The 23,272-nt window shown below is 43.6% G+C and overlaps 1 protein-coding gene and 1 long non-coding RNA gene across 20 annotated transcripts in view; one reads left to right on the top strand and one right to left on the bottom strand.

The window, feature by feature from the left end:
* NFIA (nuclear factor I A) overlaps positions 1-23,272 on the top strand; it is a 349,636-nt gene that overhangs the window by 238,488 nt on the left and 87,876 nt on the right. For all 19 annotated transcript variants that reach the window (XM_021542504.3, XM_021542512.3, XM_021542543.3 and 16 more), the window contains one exon: positions 21,422-21,496. In XM_021542504.3, the coding sequence (XP_021398179.1) occupies positions 21,422-21,496 (75 nt within the window). The remainder of the gene's footprint in view (positions 1-21,421; positions 21,497-23,272) is intronic.
* Positions 6,938-9,491, bottom strand: LOC116183915 (uncharacterized). Its single transcript, XR_004148628.2, has 3 exons — positions 9,472-9,491; positions 8,351-8,443; positions 6,938-6,949 (listed from the first exon to the last, which is right to left on the bottom strand). It is a non-coding gene; the product is annotated as an uncharacterized LOC116183915 (long non-coding RNA).

Below are 23,272 nucleotides of genomic sequence, written 5' to 3'. Positions count from 1 at the left end.
CAAAGAAGTGTATCGATTCAGTGCTGCCTTTTCCATGCATGCATTCCTTCATTTTAAAAAAATAAATCTTTAAAGGCCTTGTGAGGGTTATACAGCCTCTCTACTTGCCTGTTAATATCCTTTCTGTTCCACTCCATAAATTCTAGAGCTATTTATTATACACATATATTTTGCATACCTTGAGTAATGTAGGTTCAGGAGGGTCAACTGTACGGCCCTGAAAAAGAAGGCCTCCTACTACAGATTTTAATTTATCATTCTAAATTGTATGTGTTGTTTTGCAAAGCCTGTATGTCTAACCTTCATTGAAGTGAAGTTCATGGAAGAAAAATATCTTCTTTTTTAGAGCCACTCCTGTTTTTTTTTTTTCTAGTGGGCTTTGCTGGTTCATTTTCTGGAGCAGGATCATCACAGACAGGGAAGATGGTGACATCTTCTGCTCTTAGTGGTGGTTTCAACACCAACTCTGGTCTTTCCCTCAGCCTTCATTAAGCCAGAATAGTTTCCAGGCAGTCATCCAATCACCACTGCAAATATTTAACAGAAATATTAAGCATTTAATTTTTTCTAAAGAGAGAGATGCAGCATGATGGCCATGAAAAGCAAACATGCAGGCGAGACAGGACTTGTTGGTGCATGGACGGTCCAAGGTCCAGATGTTTTGTGCTGGAGCTGGGGGTAAAACTAACACAGGGTGTGCACAGTGCTGCTCCGTCACCATGGGAAACAGCTTTTTGGGGAGAGGCAGAAAATCCAGAGTTCCTCTGCTTGTTATATGGGTGAGGAAATTTGCAGGAGGAATAATGAAAGAGGCCAGCAACTTCTTCTGAAAGGCAAGAACATTTTTTGATGCCCTGATATTTTGCACAAACGAGGGATTTTTTTCTGACCAGCTGGGTGGAACACCCATGTGGAAAATTCCCCACTTTTGTAGTTGCCTAATGGTATGTAAAAGCTTCATTTCAGTTGGCACCACAAAGTGATTTTGCAATTCACCCAATCAAAAAAAAAAAAAAAAAAAAAAAAAAAATAGGGGTTATTGATTTTAAAAGCTTGTTAAATGCACTGGTTTGGTGTTGTGTGTTATAAACAAACTAGTTTTCAGCGAAGTGAGGATGACAAAATGGGTAGTCTGATGTAGTGAAGTGACTGCATGCCTGGGGATCAGGAACAACTGAATTCCCAGCTCAGCACTGCTGTGGACACTCTCTCAGGCTTTTATTCTCACATTCAGTCGTGGAAACAGTTATCAGATAGATTTTCTTTTTGTAAGTAGGATTATTTTCAACTTTTGTAGGGAAACTTTTGGTCTTTTTGCCTGCACTTTGCCTGCAAGTGATTCTGGTTTTGAGAGAATATGAAAAGTCAGATCCTGCTCTGCTCCATCAGGAGCTGAACTCTGGAGAAAGGCAGGGAGGATGCAGCAGAGCAGTTATTAACTGTGGCACAGAGCTGTGCTGCTGCTGTCGGTAAATGGATGTCAGGCAGTGCTCGTGTTTGATGTGGTGGCACTGGTGAATTAATAAGTGCAGCGTAAAGGTGCACACGAGGTGTGCTGTGCAAAGCAGGAGAATGCTGTGTCATTTCTGACAGCCTCTCGAGCTGGGGACTGTGGTTTGGTGGCTCAGAGTTGGTAGCACAGCACTTTGATTGTAGATGAGCGAGCTCTTTTTAAAGAAGTTGGTAAATTCTCCCCATTTCAAGTGAGCAGGCCAGCATTCATTATTACAGCTGATTGCGAATGTGTGCCAAATCCATTGCTCAAACAATTTCTGAAGAGGGAGGGTGATTTTTCTAAAAAATAAAAATGTGTAATGCCCAAGCCAAATGCTTTTTAGCTTTAATGCAGTCTCACTGCTTTGAGCTGCAAGTACCTTAACAGCACTGCAGGAAATGAAAGGCACATTGTTCATTGAAACATTAAAAAAAAAAAAAAAAAAGAAAAACAATGATGCACCGTAACTTGTAGAACTCGTTTTTCAGCCCTGCAGTAATTACACTGGACTTGTAAATATCATCTGTGAATTCTTTGCTTAAGTAGGGTCGGACTTGAGTATTAAAGAAAGAGTGTTTAAGTATATGCTTACTTTTCCATGCCTAAAAACAGAAAGGAAGAATTTCTGGTCCTTGAGCTGTGGCAGAAAGAGAAGGCCACAGTGGGAACAAATGCAAAGAGAAGTTTCTTTTTCTGCAGGCAAAGCTGGTCACAGAAGGCATGATTTAGCTTTGGCTAAAAGGGAGGAGGAGATTACCTGCGGGAAGACCCCTCTGCAGGCTGTAGAGTCCAGTCCCTCTGTGGATGATTTGTTTCTGGTCCCAAATGTGGCATTCCAAGCAGTGGAAGCAGTGCCTGCCTGGCACGAGCCTTGGGCACTCTTCTGGGACTCAGAGTCCACCCTTCAAACCCTGATCCCAAGCAGAGAACGAGTGACTGTTCCTGGTGGCTGTCCCCATCACCCAGCCAGCGTTGCAGGTTCAGTGGCAGCTGAGTGACATCCACTTCCTTCCACAGCCAAATTTTTAACAAGGGGAAAATATTCTGCCTTCCAAGGCCGTCCCTTCTACTCAGGCCATGCCTGACCTCCTGTGCACTGCTTCAGGTGGAGCCCAGCTGCCTCACAGGCTTTCAGAGCTAAAATAGAGCTTGATGCCAACTCTCCAAGGAGGTGCTGGGGTTTGTCTGGGAGCTCCTCTGTCCTTGGATAAGCCCCTCAGCTCCCACCTGAGGAGTGCAAGGACATGAGCAGTCCTCTGAACACACAATGCTGAAACCAGTGCTGTTAGAAAATACAGGGTCTCAGATGACTAACATTCCTGAAACACCTCATTTTCAGGAGATAACTGAGCCCTGCAGAGAAAGTTTTCTATCAGTTACAGCTGCAAAGGCAGTAATACAGTAACGGCGGCTTTTATTAACGTTCTTGTTCATGGGATTATTTGCATCAGAATCTTATAAATGCAAGAAGACTCTCCTCTCTTGTTTACAGAGCCACGCTGAGGAGTTATCACAGCCTGAGGGACTAATCTAAAATTAACTTTCTTCAGAAAAAGCTTTAAAAAAAAGCCCTTAGCATTTCCAATAATGAATCTCATCGCTGGCGCTGAAGTCAGAGCTCCTGGTGATGTCAGCTTGTTTGCACCTTTGTAACTTGCCAGGACCAAATTCTGAACAGATTTGCACCCTTACGGATCACGTTGTCTGCTGACTGGGAACAGCAGTGGGGAAATGTGTCCAGGCTTGGAAGCTGTGGCCGAGTCGGGGAGTACTGGTGGGGTTGGTCTCTTCTGGCTTCCCTAGGACTGGGCAGGACAGGCTGTTGACTCTAACAGGACCCATCAGCCAAGAAAGGTCTGATGAGGTCCAACCTGTGTTTCATCACCCCCTGAGAGTGCCTGTAGGCAGCTCTGAGAGCCAGCGTTTCCCAAGGAAACAAAAGCAGATATGTCTGGTTATAAATTTAGCTTATGTGTGATGTAGTCTTGCATTTCCTTCATCTTGTTTCATTGCATTACAGTCCCAAAAAGAACTAGACATGCAGCATTTCAATCATAATAATCTAGAACTGAAGCTTTGCAGTGTCCAGGTGTATTTCCCATCCAGATTCATGACTTGTCATGAAGAATCATCTGAATTATTAGGAAAGAAAACACAATTTTTCCCTATAATACCATGTGCAGACTGTGAGGCACAGTTACAGCATTTCCAGGATTTAGTGGGGCCTGTGGTAGGCTCAGGATTTAGCCTGCTTATCCGTGGCTGTCACTCTCTTGGGGGAATCCAGTGATGGCAAGTGGCTCTGACTGTCAGTCAGGCCAGCAATGGGGACGTCAGTGGGGTCAGCTGTGCAGATTCTGCTGGGGATGGCTGAGGACCTTTCTCATCAGTGACCTGCCGTGCTCGAGGCTTGGGGATTGACAGAGGACTTCAGTTTCCACTGCTGCTAGCCATTAACCTTCACAAGCAAAGCATTCCCACAAAAAATTCATCCAAGGCGAGTATGACAGGAAATATTCAAAGCATGAAATGAATGCTTATAGCATGACAAAGCAGCGCTTGAAAGACATGAAACGTTCATTACGCTTGGAGTGGCTGAGCACTGCAAAGGAGAGGAGAAATAAGTGTGGCTCCAGTATATATTTTTATTTCCCATTGTGTGTGTACAGAAAAAAGGCAACAAACCTTTCCAGTGGATAAGGAAAAGCAGGATAAGCTGCGATTATTCTTAAGTCGCTTCAAAAAATTCATTTTTATTCTGTTGCTCCGTCCTGTTCCTTTCCATGAATCTTTATCCATGAGATAACAGCAAGGGCCATCTAGAGGGCAGCTTGGAAATGGGATGGCCAGGAGCAGCCTCTTAGGGAACTCTTGAGCTTCCCTTTGCGGGAAGGATTGTCTCTGTGCCGAGGGCACCTCGGTGTCAGGTCACTGCCTCCTCCTCGGTGGCAGCACTGGGATGGGCAGGATGTGCCATGTTCCAGGACACAGCAGCTGGAGCTGGGAGCAGCCACCAGCTTTCACTACAACTGGTTTTGATGTCTCTCTTCTTGAGAGAGCTGCTGTTTAATTAACAGCTGAGGGCTGAGTTGCATCAGGGTAATTGCGGCCGCCGGAGCGGACCACAGGCTGAAGGATGCCTTGGAACACCACCCTGCCCACCAGGAAGCTGGGCACTTAGGGAAAGGAGTTTATTTGTGGTGTGGGCATCGTTTAATTTCTGTTGAGTGGAGAGGGGAGTTTATTAGTGGAGAGAGGATGTGATGCCAAGGTCTGGCTTGCAAAACAAAACCCCAAACCTTTCTATTTGCCTTTCTATGTAAAAATTCCCTAATGCTCGGTAATGTAAGACAAGGGGAAAATTTTACTTGCAGGAGAATTGCCTTCCACAATAACCAAGAGAAAAAACACAAAACGCCCACACCAGAGCAGCATGATCCAAAATGTGAACTTTTTACGCCTCCCCAACCTTCTAGGTTAGGCTTCCAACCAAGTGATCTTTTATTATCAACATGATATACCCTTGACATAATTTGGCGCAGTAAAGCTTCTTCTGCTGAACTCGTGATTTCATTTACTAGATCTGATGAAAGTTCTGTGAACCACAGTAAAATGTGATAATTAGTAGTTTAATTCTTTTAGGGTGTGCGTATTAATTGAAAAGGCTTGAACTATAAATACAGGGCCTGTGGATAAAAGCCCCCTCTGAAATCAGTCGCTTCACCGAAGTATTCATTACTCCACATCTATTTAGGTGGTGTCTCTTTGTGGCAGTGGGTGGCAACCCTCCACTCAGAGATCACAGCAGTGAAACCCAGGCTGGCACACTGCTCTCCTGCCATCGGAAGTGCTCCCTGGCCAAAATTTTGCCCGCTGTGGTCAAACCACTGGAAGTTAGGAATGTATGCTGGGAGCTGTGCTGTGCAGATGAGCTGGGGAAGTGCTGGCTCCCTTCCTGCAGAAGTCAGGAGGGGATGAAGGCTTGAGGGAGAGGCAGTGCAGCAATGGGTGAATGGGTGAGTGATTTGTGTTTTCCAACAAGTCCACCCAAAGGCATCAGAGATTCTCTGTGTCTCCAGTCCCAGCCAGTCTGGCACTTAGCAAAACAGAGCTTTTTTCCCCACTTATCCTTCACTGTACCTGAGCTACCAGCACCTGAACTTCTGTGGGTGGCTTCAGCCAGAGCTTGGTTCGTGCAGATGGGAAAGTCCAAGTGTAGATAAGAGATTGCACTTTCCCACTCACACTCAGGTGTTCTTTTGCTCTTACTTCCTGACCAGCACAGGAGGTGTTCTCTTGCCTCCAGACCTTTCCAAATATATCTACACAATATCTACAAAATGACACACAAATGTGTGTCATTTCTTCACACCTTCCTCTGGTTTCTGCCTGTGGCGTAGTGCCTTTATGAATCTTGTGGTTTTACAGGTACAAGGTGGTTTGCTTTCAAATGGATTCAGACCTTCATACTCATACTTGGTTTGCACACTCAGAAAAAACTCGTATGTCTGCGCACATTGCAGATTCTTGAGTTAATCAGGTGCTTTCCAAGTAACCTTAATTTTGTAAGCCTGGAGTTGTGTGCACCAGCAGGGAGGTGCATGTGAAGGGCAATGCACAGCTCCTGAAAGCAGCATAGGGGACTGCTGCTATTGTCAGGGAGGGCCCTTTAGTGAAACCAGGCTCCCAGATAAAGCCTCATCACTTCTATAGATAATTAGATACTATTTTTTAATTGCTGAAGTTGCTAGGTAGGAGCTGGAAAGAAAGTTTAGGGCGACTCTCATAGAATAAAATCCCCCTGAAGCCTGGCTCTGGTGTGACTGAAATGGAAAAATACCAGATCCGTTTCTTGGAAAGTGAGAAGGAGACTTTTATTTGCAATGGTCTGCAAATATTTTCCCAGGAGGTAGTAAGCATGGCAAAAGGGGCAGGAGGAAGGTGAGGAGAGTGAGGCACAGTTGTAAACACACTCCTTTCACTCTGCTGTTGTTATCTGGCACAAAAAAAGGGTGCTGCAAGTTGTTTACAGCGGTTTGTGTTGTTCGTTTCTGCTCCTTTTTCAGTGCCCTATCTTCACTTGTACAACTTTTTTTCTGGGTTGTGATAGTGTCTGGATAGATTTGGGCAGTGGGGTGGTAGGAAGGTGCAAGTTGATTAAATGTGCTGCTTGCTATGTGCATTTCGTGTCTGCTGTCTTAACATTTTTTTTTGTTAACCACTGTTGCAACTGAAGAAAATGCTGAAGTTTGACAGTTGGGAGTTACTGCTGAGTATGTGCTGTAAACTATATCATCCCTCTGCCTTCTCCCTTTCTCCCCCTCCTGCTGGAACCAAATGATTTATAAAATGCCTTCACATTCTTGAGTGAGTTCACACTATCACCTCCAGGCACTGCACTGAGGAGTCTTAGGAGCGGATGGGAAACGCAGATCTGATAGCTGGTATTTTTCTCTGAAAGGAAAAAAAAAAAAAAAAAAGGCAAAAAAGGGCTGATTAAATTTAAAGGAGAAAAGTTTCCTGCTGTGTCCCAGAATAAATCTGTAGTCAGTGAAGCACTTTCTAGTAAACAAGAGATGTGCGTGGTACAGTGGGGTTTTATTATTACCCACTGCCATTGTTTTCCATTTTCATAAGATTCAATTAATGCAATCATTTTAGAGTGTCTCTAATCATTACCTCCCTCCTTCCTGCACTTGCACTTGAAGCAAGGATCACATCCTCTGGTGTGAGAAGCCAGCACCTCGCTCCCATCCCTGGCGAGGGGAGGCACAAAGAAATGATAGGGCTGCTCCAGAGGATCCAAATATTTATCTTCTCTCTGTCTGGCCTTTGCAGGACACATGGCCAGCACCCCAATCCTGGCAGTGGTGTGCCCTCCCATGGGGTCATCGTGGCACCCCAGCAGTCCCCCTTCCCTAGCCAAGCACAAGGGTGTCAACACCAACTCTCAGACCATCCTGGGCCAAACCTTTTTCTAATGTTTCTTCTCCCAGGATCATAAGGGAGGGATACTGCTTATGTGGCTGTACCAATCTTGCTCGCAGAGAGAGACCCCTGTCCCTGTTACTTTTCTATTTAATTCCTTACTCTTAAGATTTTATCTGTAACAGAAGTCTCTTTGACTGCTGCACCTCCCTCTGAAAACCTGCTGGTGTTTGGGGGGTGTCCCCAACTGACCAGCTTTGCACTGCAGACCTCCTGCAATTTTCCCACATGTTAGACCTCAAAGCCCTGATTTTGAAAATCAGGGGATTCGCATTCAGGAAGTTTCCAGCAGCAGAATGCAGAGAGTTGGCCCTGTCCCCCACAGAAGCCATCCAGAGGGAGCCAATTTTACCGTACAGCCGAGCATGCCAGAGCCGCAGCTCCAGGGCAAGGGAGGAGGTGAGGGGCAGGAGAGGGTGGACAGCAGCTTGACAGACTGAGGCAGGAGGGGATCCCCACAGATTTTTGTCAGGGAAGGCTTAGAGCAGTGGTTGGGCAGTGGCCCACGGCTCCATTTATATCAATAACAAAGTGGGCTGGAAAGGATGTGACAACCCAAGCAAACAGCTGAGGAGTGAGGCAGCTCAGTGTTCGTGAACCCAGATTTCTGTCTGCCATGGCCATGAAGGATTTGCAGTAGGACTGGGAAATGCATTGGACTCCAGTGGACTCTCCACTGTTAGAAGGAGAGGGAAGTAAAGATCATCCCGTGTACAATATAAATGTAAGTTGTTATTACTACTATTGCTATGTCAGCCGTAAACTGTTCCCACGAGAACAGAGATGCAGCATCACTGAAAAAGAATGTCTTACTGTGAAATGGGCAGCAGAAACACTGTGGCATTATCTGCCAGGCAGTGAATTTACCTTGGTGACAGATCATTATTCCCTCCTGCAAACGAACCAGATGAAGGGCAGCAACACAAGGATAACTCAGCAGTGCTTGTATTTTACAGGCCTCTGAATTGAAAAAAACAAACAAACAAAAAGTAACAGATAAAACTGTAAGGGTGGAGAATGTCAAGAGAGATTGCTTGGGGCAAGAAATAGGGAAGAAAGTAAATTTTCTTCCTGATCTATGCTGACATGATACATGGACTAAGACATGGATTTAACAGTAGGCATTAAAACGAGACACCAGTGGTGAACCTAAAATCCCTCCTGTCCCTCTGTAATCACTGGAGATACCAGGTCTTTTGACACTTAATGTCTCTCTGTTGAACCTCAGGGAGTTTTAAAACCAAGATGTTTCAAACACTGCAATTGCTCTGGACCTGAGGTTCTGCTTCTAGAGGAAGTCACCCACCCCTCTCCTGCTCATCCTCACAAGCCAGAGCAGACAGAGTTGAGACAGAGTTGCTCAAGAGCAAAGGTGGATCTAACAGGGCGTGTGGACTTGGCTGAATGAATGATTTCTTCATCATTAGATGTAGGGAGTAGAAGAGTGGACAGTCCATCTACTGCCCACATGTACTTTTTCCCTTTCTGTTTTTCTTTTGAATTCTACAGAATGGGAGTGTCTTAGATAAATTACCATTTTTGATAAGTATTCATGTGCTCTGTAGAAGAATGTGTCTAGGGATGGGCACACTGGAAGAGAGAATTTCCTCCTCAGTTCTTCCAGTGAAGTTTTGTTCTAAACTGCCCAAATGAAGCCATTATTCAAAAGTAAAAATGTTCTGTTCCAGTTCTTGTTTTCATTCTTTCATGTGTCTGGGGACTAAACTTCTGTGAAAAAGAGCCCATTCTCACAGGATGCTTTGCCTAATTTTGCAGACAAGAGAGGTTCAGCTATTCCAATTACGATGAGATAAGAATCTGAAATGTTTGGGATCACATCCATCCTGAGTTGAACTCTAACTTTTCCAAAATCCATCCATCATTATTTTTCCCTTTATTTCTGCATTTCAGTAATACAAGCAAAGGAGGATCAGTGAAGAAACGAATGTTTATGCATCATAAACCATAACAGATGGGTTTTCTTTTACCTGAGTTGCTTTAGTTTAATGCAGAGCTCTCTTCCAGTGGAATTCCTTTTCCTCTTTCATTTTTTCCTGCCAGCTTGAAAGTCAGTCAGAGTACAAATTGTCACAGGCCAGACTGCTGATTATGGCCCAAAAATATGAAGTTTTGGTCTCTGTGGTATCTTCGGATTGTCTTAAACACATGAGGATCCACCCCAGTGCCACGTTTCTGCATCCCTGGGTATTGCCCTGTGCCACACACTGACTGCTGGGATGGGTTAGATGGTCTAGAAAGGCAAATCTTCTTCCACAGGAAAGCAGTGCAAAGGCTTAGCTGTCCAGCCCAGCTTCCAGCAGCACATCCATCCCAGGTCCTCACTGGTACCCCGAGAGCATGTCTGAGCTGCTGCAGGCACCCTCCTGGGATGGGACATCCCACCAATGTCATCTCAATTCCCTGAGCACCTCCCCTGGAACCACCCAGTCTGCCACATGCGGGGATGAAATCCGTGAGGAATGAGCAAGGTCCCTCTCTGTCTCTTCTGTTTTCTGTGTTCATGTTGAATCCCTCACAATGAGTGAACTCTGAGACCCCCTTTGGGCTCCAGCTTGAGCAGATTACACGAGAAAAATAAACTTGGTCCATGTTCTGGCCTGACCTTGGCCTGAACCTGAGAAAGTGAATGCCCCTATCACACCAACATGTGTCTGTAGAAGTACAGTAAACACAAAGGGGGGTCACTGGCCCTCTCTGTCCTGCAGTCCCAGGCCAGGAGTCTGGAGTTTTGGGCTGTCCGCCCAAGTGCTTGTTAATAAATGTCCATTCTTAGTCTGTAAAGGAATGTAGACAGGGCATCCTGCCCTACAAAACACAAACTTAGAATGAAAGGGAGAGTCTCAGTCATCGTGCAGAGCTCTGCTGCTGGTTTCCACACCCAGCAGCCTCTTCCCACTGGATTTATGTCCCTGGTTTGGGACTTGGCTGGGGAATTGCCCACTCCTACCCTGGGTGTTCTCCACTGCTGTCTGAAGGCGTGGTTAACCCCGCGTGCAGCAGAGCTTGGGAAGTAATCACTCAGTCTCTGGGGCTTCCTCCTCACTGCCTGGGGAGCAGAGACCTGGCAGAGCCTGGGATGTGAGCCTGGAGAGCCTGGGTCACCCCGGGACGAGGCTGTGATGCTTCCAGGGGTGTGCAGTGCTTTGCTTGTGCACCTTCACTCTCCCAGTGGAACCTGTCAGAGGCAGATGATTGCATGGCACGATGTGACTGGTGACAAATCTCTTCCCTCCCCAGCCACAAGAATAACTAAGGTGTAAAGTTAGTTAAAATAACTAATATGTAACCAGGAGACATCAGCCTGTTTGGGACTAAAATCTATCAGAGCTAAAATCTATCAGTTCTGTGCAAAGAGTAGAGGAGTAAGAGACTAGTGGAGAGAAAACTCCAAAAATTACTGTGAATTACAGTTTGGCTCACCACCGGTGTCAGCTGAGAACTGACACCACCACCATCACCAGACCAGGACTTAGCTTCCATGCCCAGCTTCCTTACTTTCACATCACATTTGTACAATCTAATCTTGAGCAGATACTTCTATTATCATGGTGTCCTGCCACAGTCTTTTAGAAGTGCCATGGTGTGAGGAGAGGGGAGTGCCAGGAAGGGAGGATGAGAGCAGAACGAGTGGATGAAGTTGCCAGGATTTGTGTCCATATCACCCAGCAAAGTGAGGCAGGGGAGCTGCCCTCACCTGCCCCTGTGCCCAGTAGCTCCTCCTGGACTCTGGGCTTTCCTGGAGAATCCTGCCGTGTTATCTGTGTACATGGATATTCCTGTAACTATAAACTAATGTGCACATTAAAAAACCCTGATACCTATTTTTACAGCCCCTTAATTCTGTGTCCTCAGGGCTTCAAACTGCCTCAGTCCAGCTCTGCGAGTGTCTGAAGGGTAACCTTGGAGGGTGCACTTATTTAGCACCAGCTGAGGAGGGTTTTATAGATCCTGAAATAATTACAGCATCCTTCAGTGCAGTTGTATAATTTCTTGGCAAAATGCTAATTAAAACGAGGTATTTACACACAATGCTTATTTAAACTTAAGACTTATTTTAAAGAACCTGCAGACTTCTAGTAACTGTGTATCACAGCTTTATTGAGGATCATGTTTTTCATGTAGATTGTGTTCCCGTGCTCTGTTATCAACGTAAATGAGCCCATGGCTTTATGTTCAGGCCTGAATACTTCCAGGGCATCTGAATCATCCTGATATTTCGTTTCACCACGTAAAATTACTTTTGAAATACTATATTTTTTTTAACTTGCTGTGTTATGGCAATTGGAAATCGCTGTGTTTACTAGGAACAGAGAGTCCAGCAGAGTGGAGTGTTTAATGTGATGAGCAGTGTTAGGAGCTCAAAGAAAAGTCAGATGCGTGTCGACACATATCAAAGCTGTTCTGCTGCTCAGAATGACTGTTCGTGATACTTGTTTCATGATAAACTTCCTCAGAACATGATGTTACTGGAAAAGAAATGATCCACTCTGAGAAACACGCAGGTGACACAGTTGAGTCAGCAGCTTGCAGCAGTGACACAGGCTTACGTTTATAAAAATCCCCTCTGAACTTTTGTCTCCTGCAGTGTGTACATCAGAGCCTTGAAATCTGTCCTGCTTCTTGTTGTCACTTGGTAGCTGTTCAAACTAGCAAAAATCTTCCCACCACCCTGATGAAGAGGTAGATTCCCGGCCTTAAAAGTCTCAAGAGTCACAAAACTTTCCTCTTTCGTAAATAATTCACCTTATAAATGTTAGTATCTCCGGTGGCCAATGGTATCTCCGGGGAAATGGTAAACATGGGAAAATAACAGACTGCTGTGGAAACTAGAAAATCCTACCTCCCATCCGAGAGGGTTTAATTACTGGAGTTGCAAGCGTTTTGCCGTGAACAAGCATCTCGGCATTCATAGGTGGAAAGTACATCATGCTGTGTTTGAAATATCAACTGGATTTAAAAGAAGGCTTTGTGCTTCGGCATGGACCTTTCTTAGCCTCCTGCAGATGGTTCCTGTTGCTGAAAAGAGACATGACTTGTGAGATGGGGAGACCTCTGTGCCGATTTTCCGTGCTGCTCTAATCCTGCTTTACACCCATAAAGGACTTCAGTCCTTAAGCCTTTACCCTCTTTCTCCTAAATATCAAAATTATTTTCCTGAGTGTCATACCGTATTAAAGCAGAATGAAAATGGTTTTAACAATTGCTGGCATGGGGCTTCTGTACAGCATGTGTGTCACAAATCATGTCACTTTTCAGCAATAGGGCTGCTGCCAGCGGGAGGCTCAGAAATGCTCATGTTAATCAAAAATTTTAATTTCAAATCAAATTGACAGTTTACACATGGTGAGAAATGCTTCTCACCATGTGATATTTCAGTATGCTACACTGGGCAAAATGGGTGCACTTTCCTGTTAAGAATTTTGACTACAGTATCTGCAAATTTATGGGTTTCAGTGTATTGGGTATGGTAGTGGTTGATCTAAGGGAGCCCCTTGGAGAATAGGAGACAGAAGGGTTTTCATGCAGCCTGGCACTGGTGAGCTGCTGTTGGCACATGCTGCTGGAGAAATGACAGGTATTCAATAAACATCACTATGGTTAAGAGGAAGATTTAAAAGAGGGAGGGGCTGCAGTGCTATAAACAGGATTTGAAACAAATGTGCTTATTTCAGCCCGTGATTAGTCTGAATACCTAAGTATTCCACACCAGTTTTGAAATATCCTTACGTTTATTTTCACACTGATGTTCGTCACACAGCATGAACAATAATATTTATGGCATTAATACTGTAGCTAAATTGTAATTTGGAGCAGTGTAGACCCAAGTAGACTCTGCGTGTTCCAAGACACGCTCCAGCGGCGTGCGGGCCGGAGCGTGGCCACAGCACACAGCCCTGCCATCGGCTCTTCCTCCTGCCAGCAGCATCCTAGAAATCAGTGGGCAGGTCCAGGAGGCAAAATACCAGCTGATGCTTGGTGAGGAGTGAGAGGAGCAAGGGCAGGGGATGGAGAGAGGAGCAAGGGCAGGGGATGGAGCACGCACGGTCTGCCGCAGACAAGCGAGTTGGACAAACCCATACGTTCAGGCTCCACCAGAAATAAGGTCAAAAAACAAAACAAAAACATCAAAAAATGGCCGGTGGATAGAGCTATGATCCTTACATTATTCTCTTTAGGAGGTTTCCCAGCTGTCTGGGGGGTCCTGAGGTTAATGCAATGCCAAGCTTGTGATTGGGATGTTATTTTACAGGGACCTTGGAGATGGAGATGGGCAGGGATGGCAATATTCCCTTATGGATCTTCCCCTCCAATGCCCATATTTGCCATGGGGTGGGTGGATGCCCATTGGTGGGTGGCCAGGGAGCACCCTCCAGCACCACATGCTGCCAGCTTTCCCTGGAAGCTCCATTTGGACACTGAGTCACTGATAATATCACCACAGACCTTGGAGATCTCAGCTGTCATTGCTCTTGTAACCAGGGTGGATGTGGAAATATGAAGATAAATAACTCCTTCATATTATTATTTTCAGGGAGGCAGGCTTTTCTTTTTATTACTCTTTTTATTGTTGGATGCTATAAATATTCCAGAATTATTATCCCAAGGTAGATTTTATCTCATTTACTTTGAAACGCTTTTGAGGAGGCATATTATTTTATAAGCTGCCAAATGAGTATGACCATTTATAATGATTTTTTCTTCTTTTCTTTAATATTTCATTTTTGGATGGAGGACCTGAAACAGAAATATGGTAATTTAAGACATCTGTTGTTTTTCAAGCTATAGGCCCCTATCGGTATTAATGCAGGTTTTTTTATCAAATTTGGTTTGTGGTAGACAGGGAGATTCTAAATTTTTATCATTACATCAAAAAACAGTATTTAACTGATTTCTCACACGCACAAGTACTGAAATAAGTACCCAATGATGTTAGGAGTCATCAGAAATGAAAACCCACAGCAGACATCATAGATCTTGGAATGGTTTCCATTGCACAAGGCCTTTAATGTGAATTGAAATGCTTTCAATGTTTCAAGAAGACCTTTGTCTTCAAGAGAAAGGAGCTATCCGTGTGCCACCACTTGGACAAAACCTGACATGATTGATTGCAATCTGTAATCGGTTCATTAACGGTAATAAGTTTCCATTAATTCCACTATCTCTGCACTTAAATATAAAATGAGTTTGAATCTGCTAAGAGCTGAGGCTGCAGTGGATTCGAGCAGGATCAGGCTGTTGCTGACACACCTGATGCCATGTTTACTGTGGTTTCACGTTTATTAATTTGCAGCCCAGAATCTGAAGCTCAATATGACAAATATCCAAAGCATGATTAGGCATTTTTCTCATTAGGGATTCTAAAGTGCCACGAGTAGGAAGAGTAGCACACAGGGAGAGGTTACACATGTATTTGTGTTCTGATTCACCTCTGGAGCATCCCTGCTCAAATGGGTTCCTTAGGGAAGGGTGAGAGTCCTTCCTCCAAGCCACCCCCAGCAGACATTGATCCCCAATGGCCACAAACCATATGGAAAAGGAGCTGAACTTGAGCTCTGGGCACCCACAAAAACGAGCAGTTTTAGACAGACAATTTCACTGTCTGCTGGATACAGACTTTTTAGCTAAAACCCAAAAAGGCAAATCATTTACCAGTGCTTTTGCATATTGTGAAGGGTTGACAAAACTTTCATTATCACAGTCTATTAAGCCAGGACCAGGAAACAATTTCTAATCAACACTCAGATCTGGGCAGGGATTGTGCAGTCTTTTGTAGGAGGCCTCAGATCTGTGTTCTCTATTCTCACATGCTCACTTCCAGCTGTTGTCATTGAAATCCCACATAATCTCCCCGGGTCAAAGGGCAGTCATCCATGACTGCCGCTGTTAGGAGGTTATGCTGATTTCTGTTGTCAAATATTGGCCCTTTTCTCTTTCAATCACTCCCATTCTACTTTTTTTAACAAGAAAGATCCAGCCTAGAATTGTATTACATGACTTTAAAGTCTTAAAAGTGTTCCTCTATTGTACTAACACGACATGCCCTGGACGGTCTAATCCATCCTGCTATGGGCCACAAAGAAAATTCTGGTGCTTCTTAAAACCTCAGCCAAAGGCAGGTAGTGAGTCAGGGAAAATAACAGCATCTCTGACATGTGGCCTCACAGTTATTTTCACAGGAAAATGTGCAGTTTGTCCAAGGTGAGCTGTTGCTGTGGCATTAAAATTATATTGGAAATAACAAGCTGAAATAGGAGTGGGAGCATTTGTCAGGGAACGAGAGAGAGGTTTTTGCATCACCTTTAATGTATAATGACTTGTTTAACTCTTCTATAAAATGTTCACGAATTAAAAATGTGGTCTGATTTACCATTAAAGGTTTATCATTTCCAAATTTGAGGAATGCATTTTGTGCAAAGCAATTAAAATAAGGCCACTGTGGCAGCTCTGGTGATCAGTATTTGGGGGCTGCTGGTAAGTGCAGATTTCATTGTTCCTACATGCTGCATCCCAGCTTGGTGTTGTCTGCCATCAGAATGGCACAGACATTCCCTTGGACAGAATATTGTGTCTGGCATTGATGGTCTCTTCCATCTCCATTTTTTTTTAGATTCAGTGTTAGTTTTTTTTTAGATATACATCTTAGCCTCGTGGATCTTGCTTTGTATTTCCAGCATGAGATAGAGCTGAGCTATTTCTCAGCAGTGGCAGGGCTGCCTCAGCTGGGTCAGCCCAGCTTTGATAAACTCACCTTCCAATTAAGCAGAGTGTAAATGTTATGAAGGTCTTGACTGGAGCACGCATGTTCAGTCCTTCCCTTTTTTGCTGGAGAATGCAGATTAGGAGTTCCTCCCTCACCCCCATGCTCCTCAGCCGTGGAACAGCTAATCTTTTGGGATTCCTGGGGGTGAGCTGGGCTCCCTCTGATAACATCCCCTCTCTCCAGGCCTGCGTGTGCTGTGTGATACAGACAGCAATTTTCTCATCCACATTATTGCTCTGCATTGTTTGTGAAACATGGGATTATCTAGATAGAGGATAAAACCAAAAGGAATCAAGTTGCACTTCGAGCAGAGAGGGCTTTTCTTTTAATCAGGCATTTGGTTAAGATAATAGGCTTGAGACCCTAATTGATTATTACTATTTTAAGGTTTTAAGATGGCTACGTATAGTGAGATGCTGAACGTGAAAAAAGTCTTAGAAATGGGCTCAGTGCTAGTTTGGGGGACTTTTGTAATTTCAAAACACTGAAAAGAAATCAAAGTCGCCCAAAAAGCTGTTCTCTGAAGTTTAATACATTGTCACTCAGATTGTAGTGGAAAAAAAAATAACTGGATTTGGACTTCTTTATCATCAAAGGAGTAACTCTCTCCTGGTTTTATTTAAGCTTGGCTTTTAGGAAACCAGCTGTATCTCTGTTTAGAAAATACCTTGTATATTTATACTGCAATCTAGCTATTTTCTAGCAAAAATAATACTGTTGGATTATGCAAGGAAGCCTGCTAATTAAATAACAATAATACCTTGAGCACCTTGAAAACATCTTCAGATATTCAATTAAGGAACAATAACCCAATGAACTTTAACCTATAGACTATATTCAGACTTTCTACATAAAAGTAATTGCATCAGTCATGATTTTCTCAAGCTACAACATAAGCTCTTGATTGGTAGCTCAACGTCTGAGACTCCTTTTTACTGCATTAATTGGAAAGCAGACAATACTCTCCCTGTAAACTCCATTTCAGGACAAAGGTTAGTTGCCTTTGTACACGTTTACTCATTGAAATAGGAATGTTTGCTTAATAATTCAAAACAAATAGCACTAGACAACAAGTCCTAATCCTGATTTCTCCTCTGCCAGTGTAAATTAGGAGAAAATGAGGTGAAACTCTATTTGATCGGTGTAGAAAGATTTGTTTAAAACTTCTTTGAGAGAGATCAGAATTAGACTCCAGCAACTGAAGCCTTTTCTTCTGGCTTCTTTGCTGGGATCCAAAAGAAGAATATGTAAATAGCATTGGGAATTTTCTCCCCAATTAAAGCAGCGATCAAGTTATGGAAAAATGTTTTCCATGTGGTACCTGGTACAATAACATTGTGCTGTTGTGCACAATGATTTATTAGTTACTATCCTGATCTTCTTTATTCAGTTTGGTCTTATTATCCTGGGTGTTTTCCCCTCTTAGAAAAAGATGATCATCCTAGTGGGCTGAAGTGAGATCTTAGGTGATGAGCCAAGTCCTACCTTTCCCTAGACTTGCCTGGAGGAATGATTAAACCATTTATTTTAATTCCTCCTGGAGGTTGTCAGTCCATCTTTGTTTGGCAGGGCAGTGAGCACGTGCTTTGGGCAGGCATGTGCTGGAAGTGAAGCACGTGCTCCAACAGCTCTGCTGAGTCAGGGCCTGCCCTGGCCAGCCACGTCTTAATTTGTACCCAAAATTGCAGTGAATGAACTCTGCGAGGCTCATTTTGAGCACCTGCTTTACTACCAAACTGTGACTGCTGCACAAAGCTGCAGACATAACCTGTCACACACAGCAGTCTCAGTGTCCCACCTCTTGGACACTGAGCAAAATTATCACAGTAAAGAGCTTTCAGGATGTTTAATCATCTTTTCAGTGCAGGAGCTTGTTAATGCTAACATCTGCATATGTAATTGCTTGACTTTACCTGTTTTTTTCCTCATTCAGAATTAAGTAGATCAGCCAAACTGATAGATTTTTTGCATGTTGACCCCTGTTAATAATGTTAGCTTCACATCTTTTCTCAGTGCTGCTGTTTCCCAGTAATTCTTATTTTACACATATAAGTTCTTCATATTATTTCCCTTGCAGTAATTCTTATTTTACACATATAAGTTCTTCATACTATTTCCCTCGTTTCCTTCTCTCACTGTTATCCCAGCTCAGCAAAAATGAGTCTTAGGCCTGGATTTTGTAGTCTGAGCCATCCAGGCAAACCTTTAAAAATTCCATGGGGTTCTACTGAACTGCAAATTCACAGACCAACCATACCTCAAAATACATTCATGATCCAGCTCTAAGCCAAGGGCAAGGCTTTTGTGGGTATCAAGGTATTCTTAATGATTGGCAAGGCAAGCCCCTGATTTCCTAATGTTTATAAGTAAATATCAAATTGGAGAGTTGTGAAATTCACCTTTCATTTGTGAAATGTTTATTTTTGGTATTGAAGGATGAAAATCTAACCATGCTCATTGCGTGCTTTTGTTTAATGATTACTATTGCATGTATTCCCAATAAGGAGTGTTCCTGCTGGAGTAAGTGGACATTTCAAGTGTACCCAAGATAGGAATACTGAAGTCAGTATGCCCAAGATAACTTATTCATCTTCTCTCATGCCCTGAGAGTTAGAATATATTTAAAATGGCACTTTCATTTCTGGTTTCACCTCTGTGTGAAGTAGCATGATTTGCCTTGCCACAATCATATTTTTACTAGATAATCACAAAGGGCTCTGGGCTTTCCCTTTAAAAAATCAGCCAAATATCCTATAGTGGCTGTGATTCAGGGTTGGTTGGGTTTTTTTTTTTCCCTTCCATATTTATATTTCACCTTCACTCTCCGTGCGGGCGGGAAGCTGCCTGGGAAATGCAGGTCGGAGTGGACACCAGAGCAGAGCCAGTGTGGTGTGCTGCAGGAAAAAACAACACGTGGCAGATGTTCGTGGCATTGCTGGATGCACTTCTGGAAGTTGCTCAGATGCTGCCATGATGAGCACAGTGTGAGAAGTTACATAGCATGGACTGGCTTCCCTCTGAAGGGCTCTGCGGAGTAGTAAGCGTCCTGGCCCCGATCCAGCAAGGCACTTAAGCATATGCTTAATTTTAGGCACATGAGTGGTTTCAGTGAAGACCTAAGAGAATTATTTTTAATTCACAGATCATTTAATTCAATAGGCAGGTCTGCTGCAGCATATGAAAAGTAGATCTTCATATTAAAAATACTTGGGAAATCGGCAATGAACAAACGTTGTGTATGGGCAGCAACCGTTTCTGAAAAGCAGAATGAGGTAGTCATCACCTTTATTGTGGGAAAATACAAAGCAGATCAGGCAAAAGCGCTTACAGCTATCTGGGAGCTATTTCTAAATTGAAAATAAGGAAAAATAAAAGCTTGTAAGAACATTTTTTTTTCATTTGAAGTAGGGAAAAATTTATTCTCTTGATGTAAATAAAAACCTTGTTTGCAGATTGAGGAATTTGTTTGTGTTGAATTTCAGCATCAATTTCAATATTTTATAGTACATTTATCTACAGCTGGAGCATGACAGATTTGTGTATATTTATATGTTTGTGTACATAATACATATGTATACACACATACACAAGGATGCCCAAAGATATACATATACACAGTTTGAAAACTCATCATTATTGCTGGAGTATAAAAACATGCCTGATGCAGAAACTTGTCTCGAGTCTGTTAGCTTAGAGACTGCGTTCATCTGGCACCGTGGGCTCCTTGCAAAACAGGGAACTTCTTCTGTGTAGGAGCAGAATTCCATCAAATCTTGGCTGGAGGTGAAAGGCTCACCTCCCTCCAGATCTCTCCCAAGCCTTTCCCTGACACACTGCCTGACATTCCAGCCTCTGTAGACTCGTACAGAAGGTGTTTTCTTTCTGCACCCTGTTCCGCAGGTAGAAATGGCAGTGGGATATTCTGAATTTGTTCAAGCAAACCCCAAAAGGAAAGCCAAGAGTACAAATGTGCAGCTGGCATTAGTCCTCCTGCTTTGACCATTAGAGAAAGGTGCCCAGGTATTCCCAGCATGAGCATGGGGTGCAGGAGAATATATGGAATGCAGGGAAATCGTAGTGAGCCTGACAAACAATTAACGACGGAGCAGATGGTGCCCCTGCAAAACATTCAATAATACATGTGTGCGTGCACCGGCATCGGTGACTCTAAGTAGGACAACCTAAAAAGGTATGCCACTTATCCTGTGGGCAAGCAGGACTTTACAGTTCTTTTAATAATCCCTTGATCCTGCGATTTCTCCTGTGAGCCTGATTTCCAAAGCAGGAGCTCAGCCTGGCCGGGCACAGCCCTTCCCTCTCACTGAGGTCCCGCCGGAGCCCGGCCGGGGCTGCAGCCCGGGCTGCTCCTTTGTCACAGAGCATACCCGTGAAAATTAAATGAACATTTGGTGGTAGGCATGTTTGCAGAGAAGAAGGGAAATACTGTTATGTAAAGCGCCATCACATTTTAGAGGCATTCCTTGCACCAGGGAGGTGAGCGTGGATGCCTCAGCCCTGCTTCCTACAGACAGTCCACCAAGCTAATACTTTTTCTTATGCAGAGATTTACTTTTCCTTTTAAAACCTAGTTTTTAAACGTTAGAATAATTTTTTTTTTAGTTGAAAAGGCCTTAATTTATTTTTTTTAAACCATCTGCTCATCTAAGATCCCCCTAGTGTAACCTTAGAAAAATGAAGAATACATCTTTAAATCTTGTTTGGTTTGAATGAATGGGTAGATAATCCTGATCAGATGTTTCTTTAGAGAATAATGTTTAAAACGATTATGGAACTTAGCTGTCCTGTCTGTTTCCTAGGTACAGTATTTTCATTTCAGTTGTGAAGTCATTAGGGGTCATCCAAGGTAACCGGTTATTAAAATAGTCCTCTTTTGTTTCAGATTTCCTGTTGAGATGCTTTAACATGTAAAAATCTCCCTGCTGATGTGTCATGTTAGCTTTCCTAACCTCTAGATAGAAACCACAAAGCAGCCTACATAGCTGTATGACTGGTTACCCACCTACATAAACAATAATTACTGCTAAGTGGGAAATTAGATGTCACATTTTAAGTCTAAATGAAAGTAAAGTATTTGAGAATACTGTCATTAAATGCTTGAAGCTAATCGCAGTTCTCTCCCTCTGTTTGTTTTGTAGGACATTTGGGCTTCCAGGACAGTTTTGTCACATCAGGTGTTTTCAGTGTGACTGAGCTAGTAAGAGTCTCACAAAGTAAGTATCATGTTGTGTCTGATTTGTGTGGTTTCTGCAACCCAAGTTATTTTTTTCTTTGATTCTTACTGTTCCCTTCCTCAATTCAGAAACAGCATCTTGAAAATTAGGATTTTCTTCTCCCCACTTCTTGCCAGTGGACAGCATTTATGTGCCACTTCTTTTAATGGGTGAGAATAAACCAGCAGAATTTTAAAGTGAGATGATAAATAATTTTATTCTGCAAACTTGCCTGTGCAAGTTGGTAAACTCATCTGGTACCCAGCTGAAAATGGACAGAGTGTAGATAAATGCATCAGAAATCAGCCTCCCATGGATCCCTTGGAGGATCCAAGGGCTGTATTGAACCAGACCTCTGGAAAATACCTAATCTGTGCACATAAACCTGGAAATTTTCTGATGCTGTTTTTCCACATTGTGTTCATCCGTGTCACGTGTACATCCATGTATGTGTGAGATTCTGGGGCTGTCCAGTGCAGGGCCAGAAGTTGGACTTTGATGATCTGTGTGGATTCCTTCCAGCTCAGGGTATTCTCTGAATTCGAAGTTGCTGAAGTCTTATATGAAGTCATAAGTCAAATAATGCCAACAACTGTGCCAACTTCAGCCCTGATAACCTCACACATCCTGACTTCCCCAGGCCCACATTTTCCATTAGCTGTATGGAATTCTGGCTTCTAGAGGGGTTTGGGTTTTGACCTTTAAAGAATGCTAATGCCCCCAGTGTGAGTGACACACTGCAGCATGATCATTACAGGCTTGTCAATACTCACTAACAACACCAAATTAAGAGCACCTGTCACCACCCTGTTCCATTGATCAAAGGTGCATTGATTGTATTTTGCTATGACATAATCCAGATAGTCCAAGGGAGGACTGTGGACAGGGTCTTGAAGAGACACTGCTCCAAAGCCAGGCCTGTAGGGATTTTTTTAGGGATATAAAAAATTCTTCCCCGTGAGGGTGGGGAGGTCCTGGCACAGAGAAGCTGTGGCTGCCTCATCCCTGGAAGTGTCCAAGGCCAGGATGGAGCAACTTGGAAGTGTTGTGGAAGGTGTCCCTGCCCATGGCAGGGTGGAAATGGATGATCTTTAAGGTCCCTTCCAACCCAAACCATTCTGTGATCTTTTCTCCAGCTACCATGGAGATAATATCACATTATCACCAATCACCACTGCTCCAGGTGAAACCATCAGCTCTGTGCCCCTTTAAAACCTTAGGGTGCAACCAGTCTCTTTAGGGCATTAGGAAGAGAACCATAAAATGGTTCTGCTCCTAAACAGCAGAAATATTTGTGTGCTGGCTGGGGATGTAATTCAAGTCATTCTAGGGCTAGAATCTAACTGGCACAAACCTAGCAGAAAATCCATGATTTTGAGTGAGAACACAGAGTTTCTCAGAGGATTTTCCTGGTTTATTTCCTCTTTTGGAAAGGCACTAGCTACTAAATTGGCTTTGCATTCAAAAAAGTGATGATACAAGGAAAGCACGGCGAGTGCAAGATGAGAGCTATATGCCCTGGAGAGAGGCAGAGAGAAAAACGTTGAAGAAAAAATTTCTCCTGAGCTTCCTTCCCTGACAGCTGGTGGGAATTTTGAGAGAAGGGCAAAGTTAAGAGGACTCAGAAGTCAAGAGGAGCTGCTGAGTGCTCAGCACATTTGCGAATCAGTTCACTTGCTGAAGTGCTTGAGCAGAGGCTTTGGCATCTCACTGGCTGTGCAGGGAGCAGGGACTGGCTGGTACCTGCAGCCAGGGTGGACAAGCCCAGGTTGTCAC

This window comes from Lonchura striata, chromosome 9, assembly GCF_046129695.1.
Source record: "Lonchura striata isolate bLonStr1 chromosome 9, bLonStr1.mat, whole genome shotgun sequence".
NCBI lineage: Eukaryota > Metazoa > Chordata > Aves > Passeriformes > Estrildidae > Lonchura > Lonchura striata.
The sequence above is the reverse complement of the archived record's forward strand: the minus strand, read 5'-3'. Positions and strand labels throughout refer to the sequence as shown.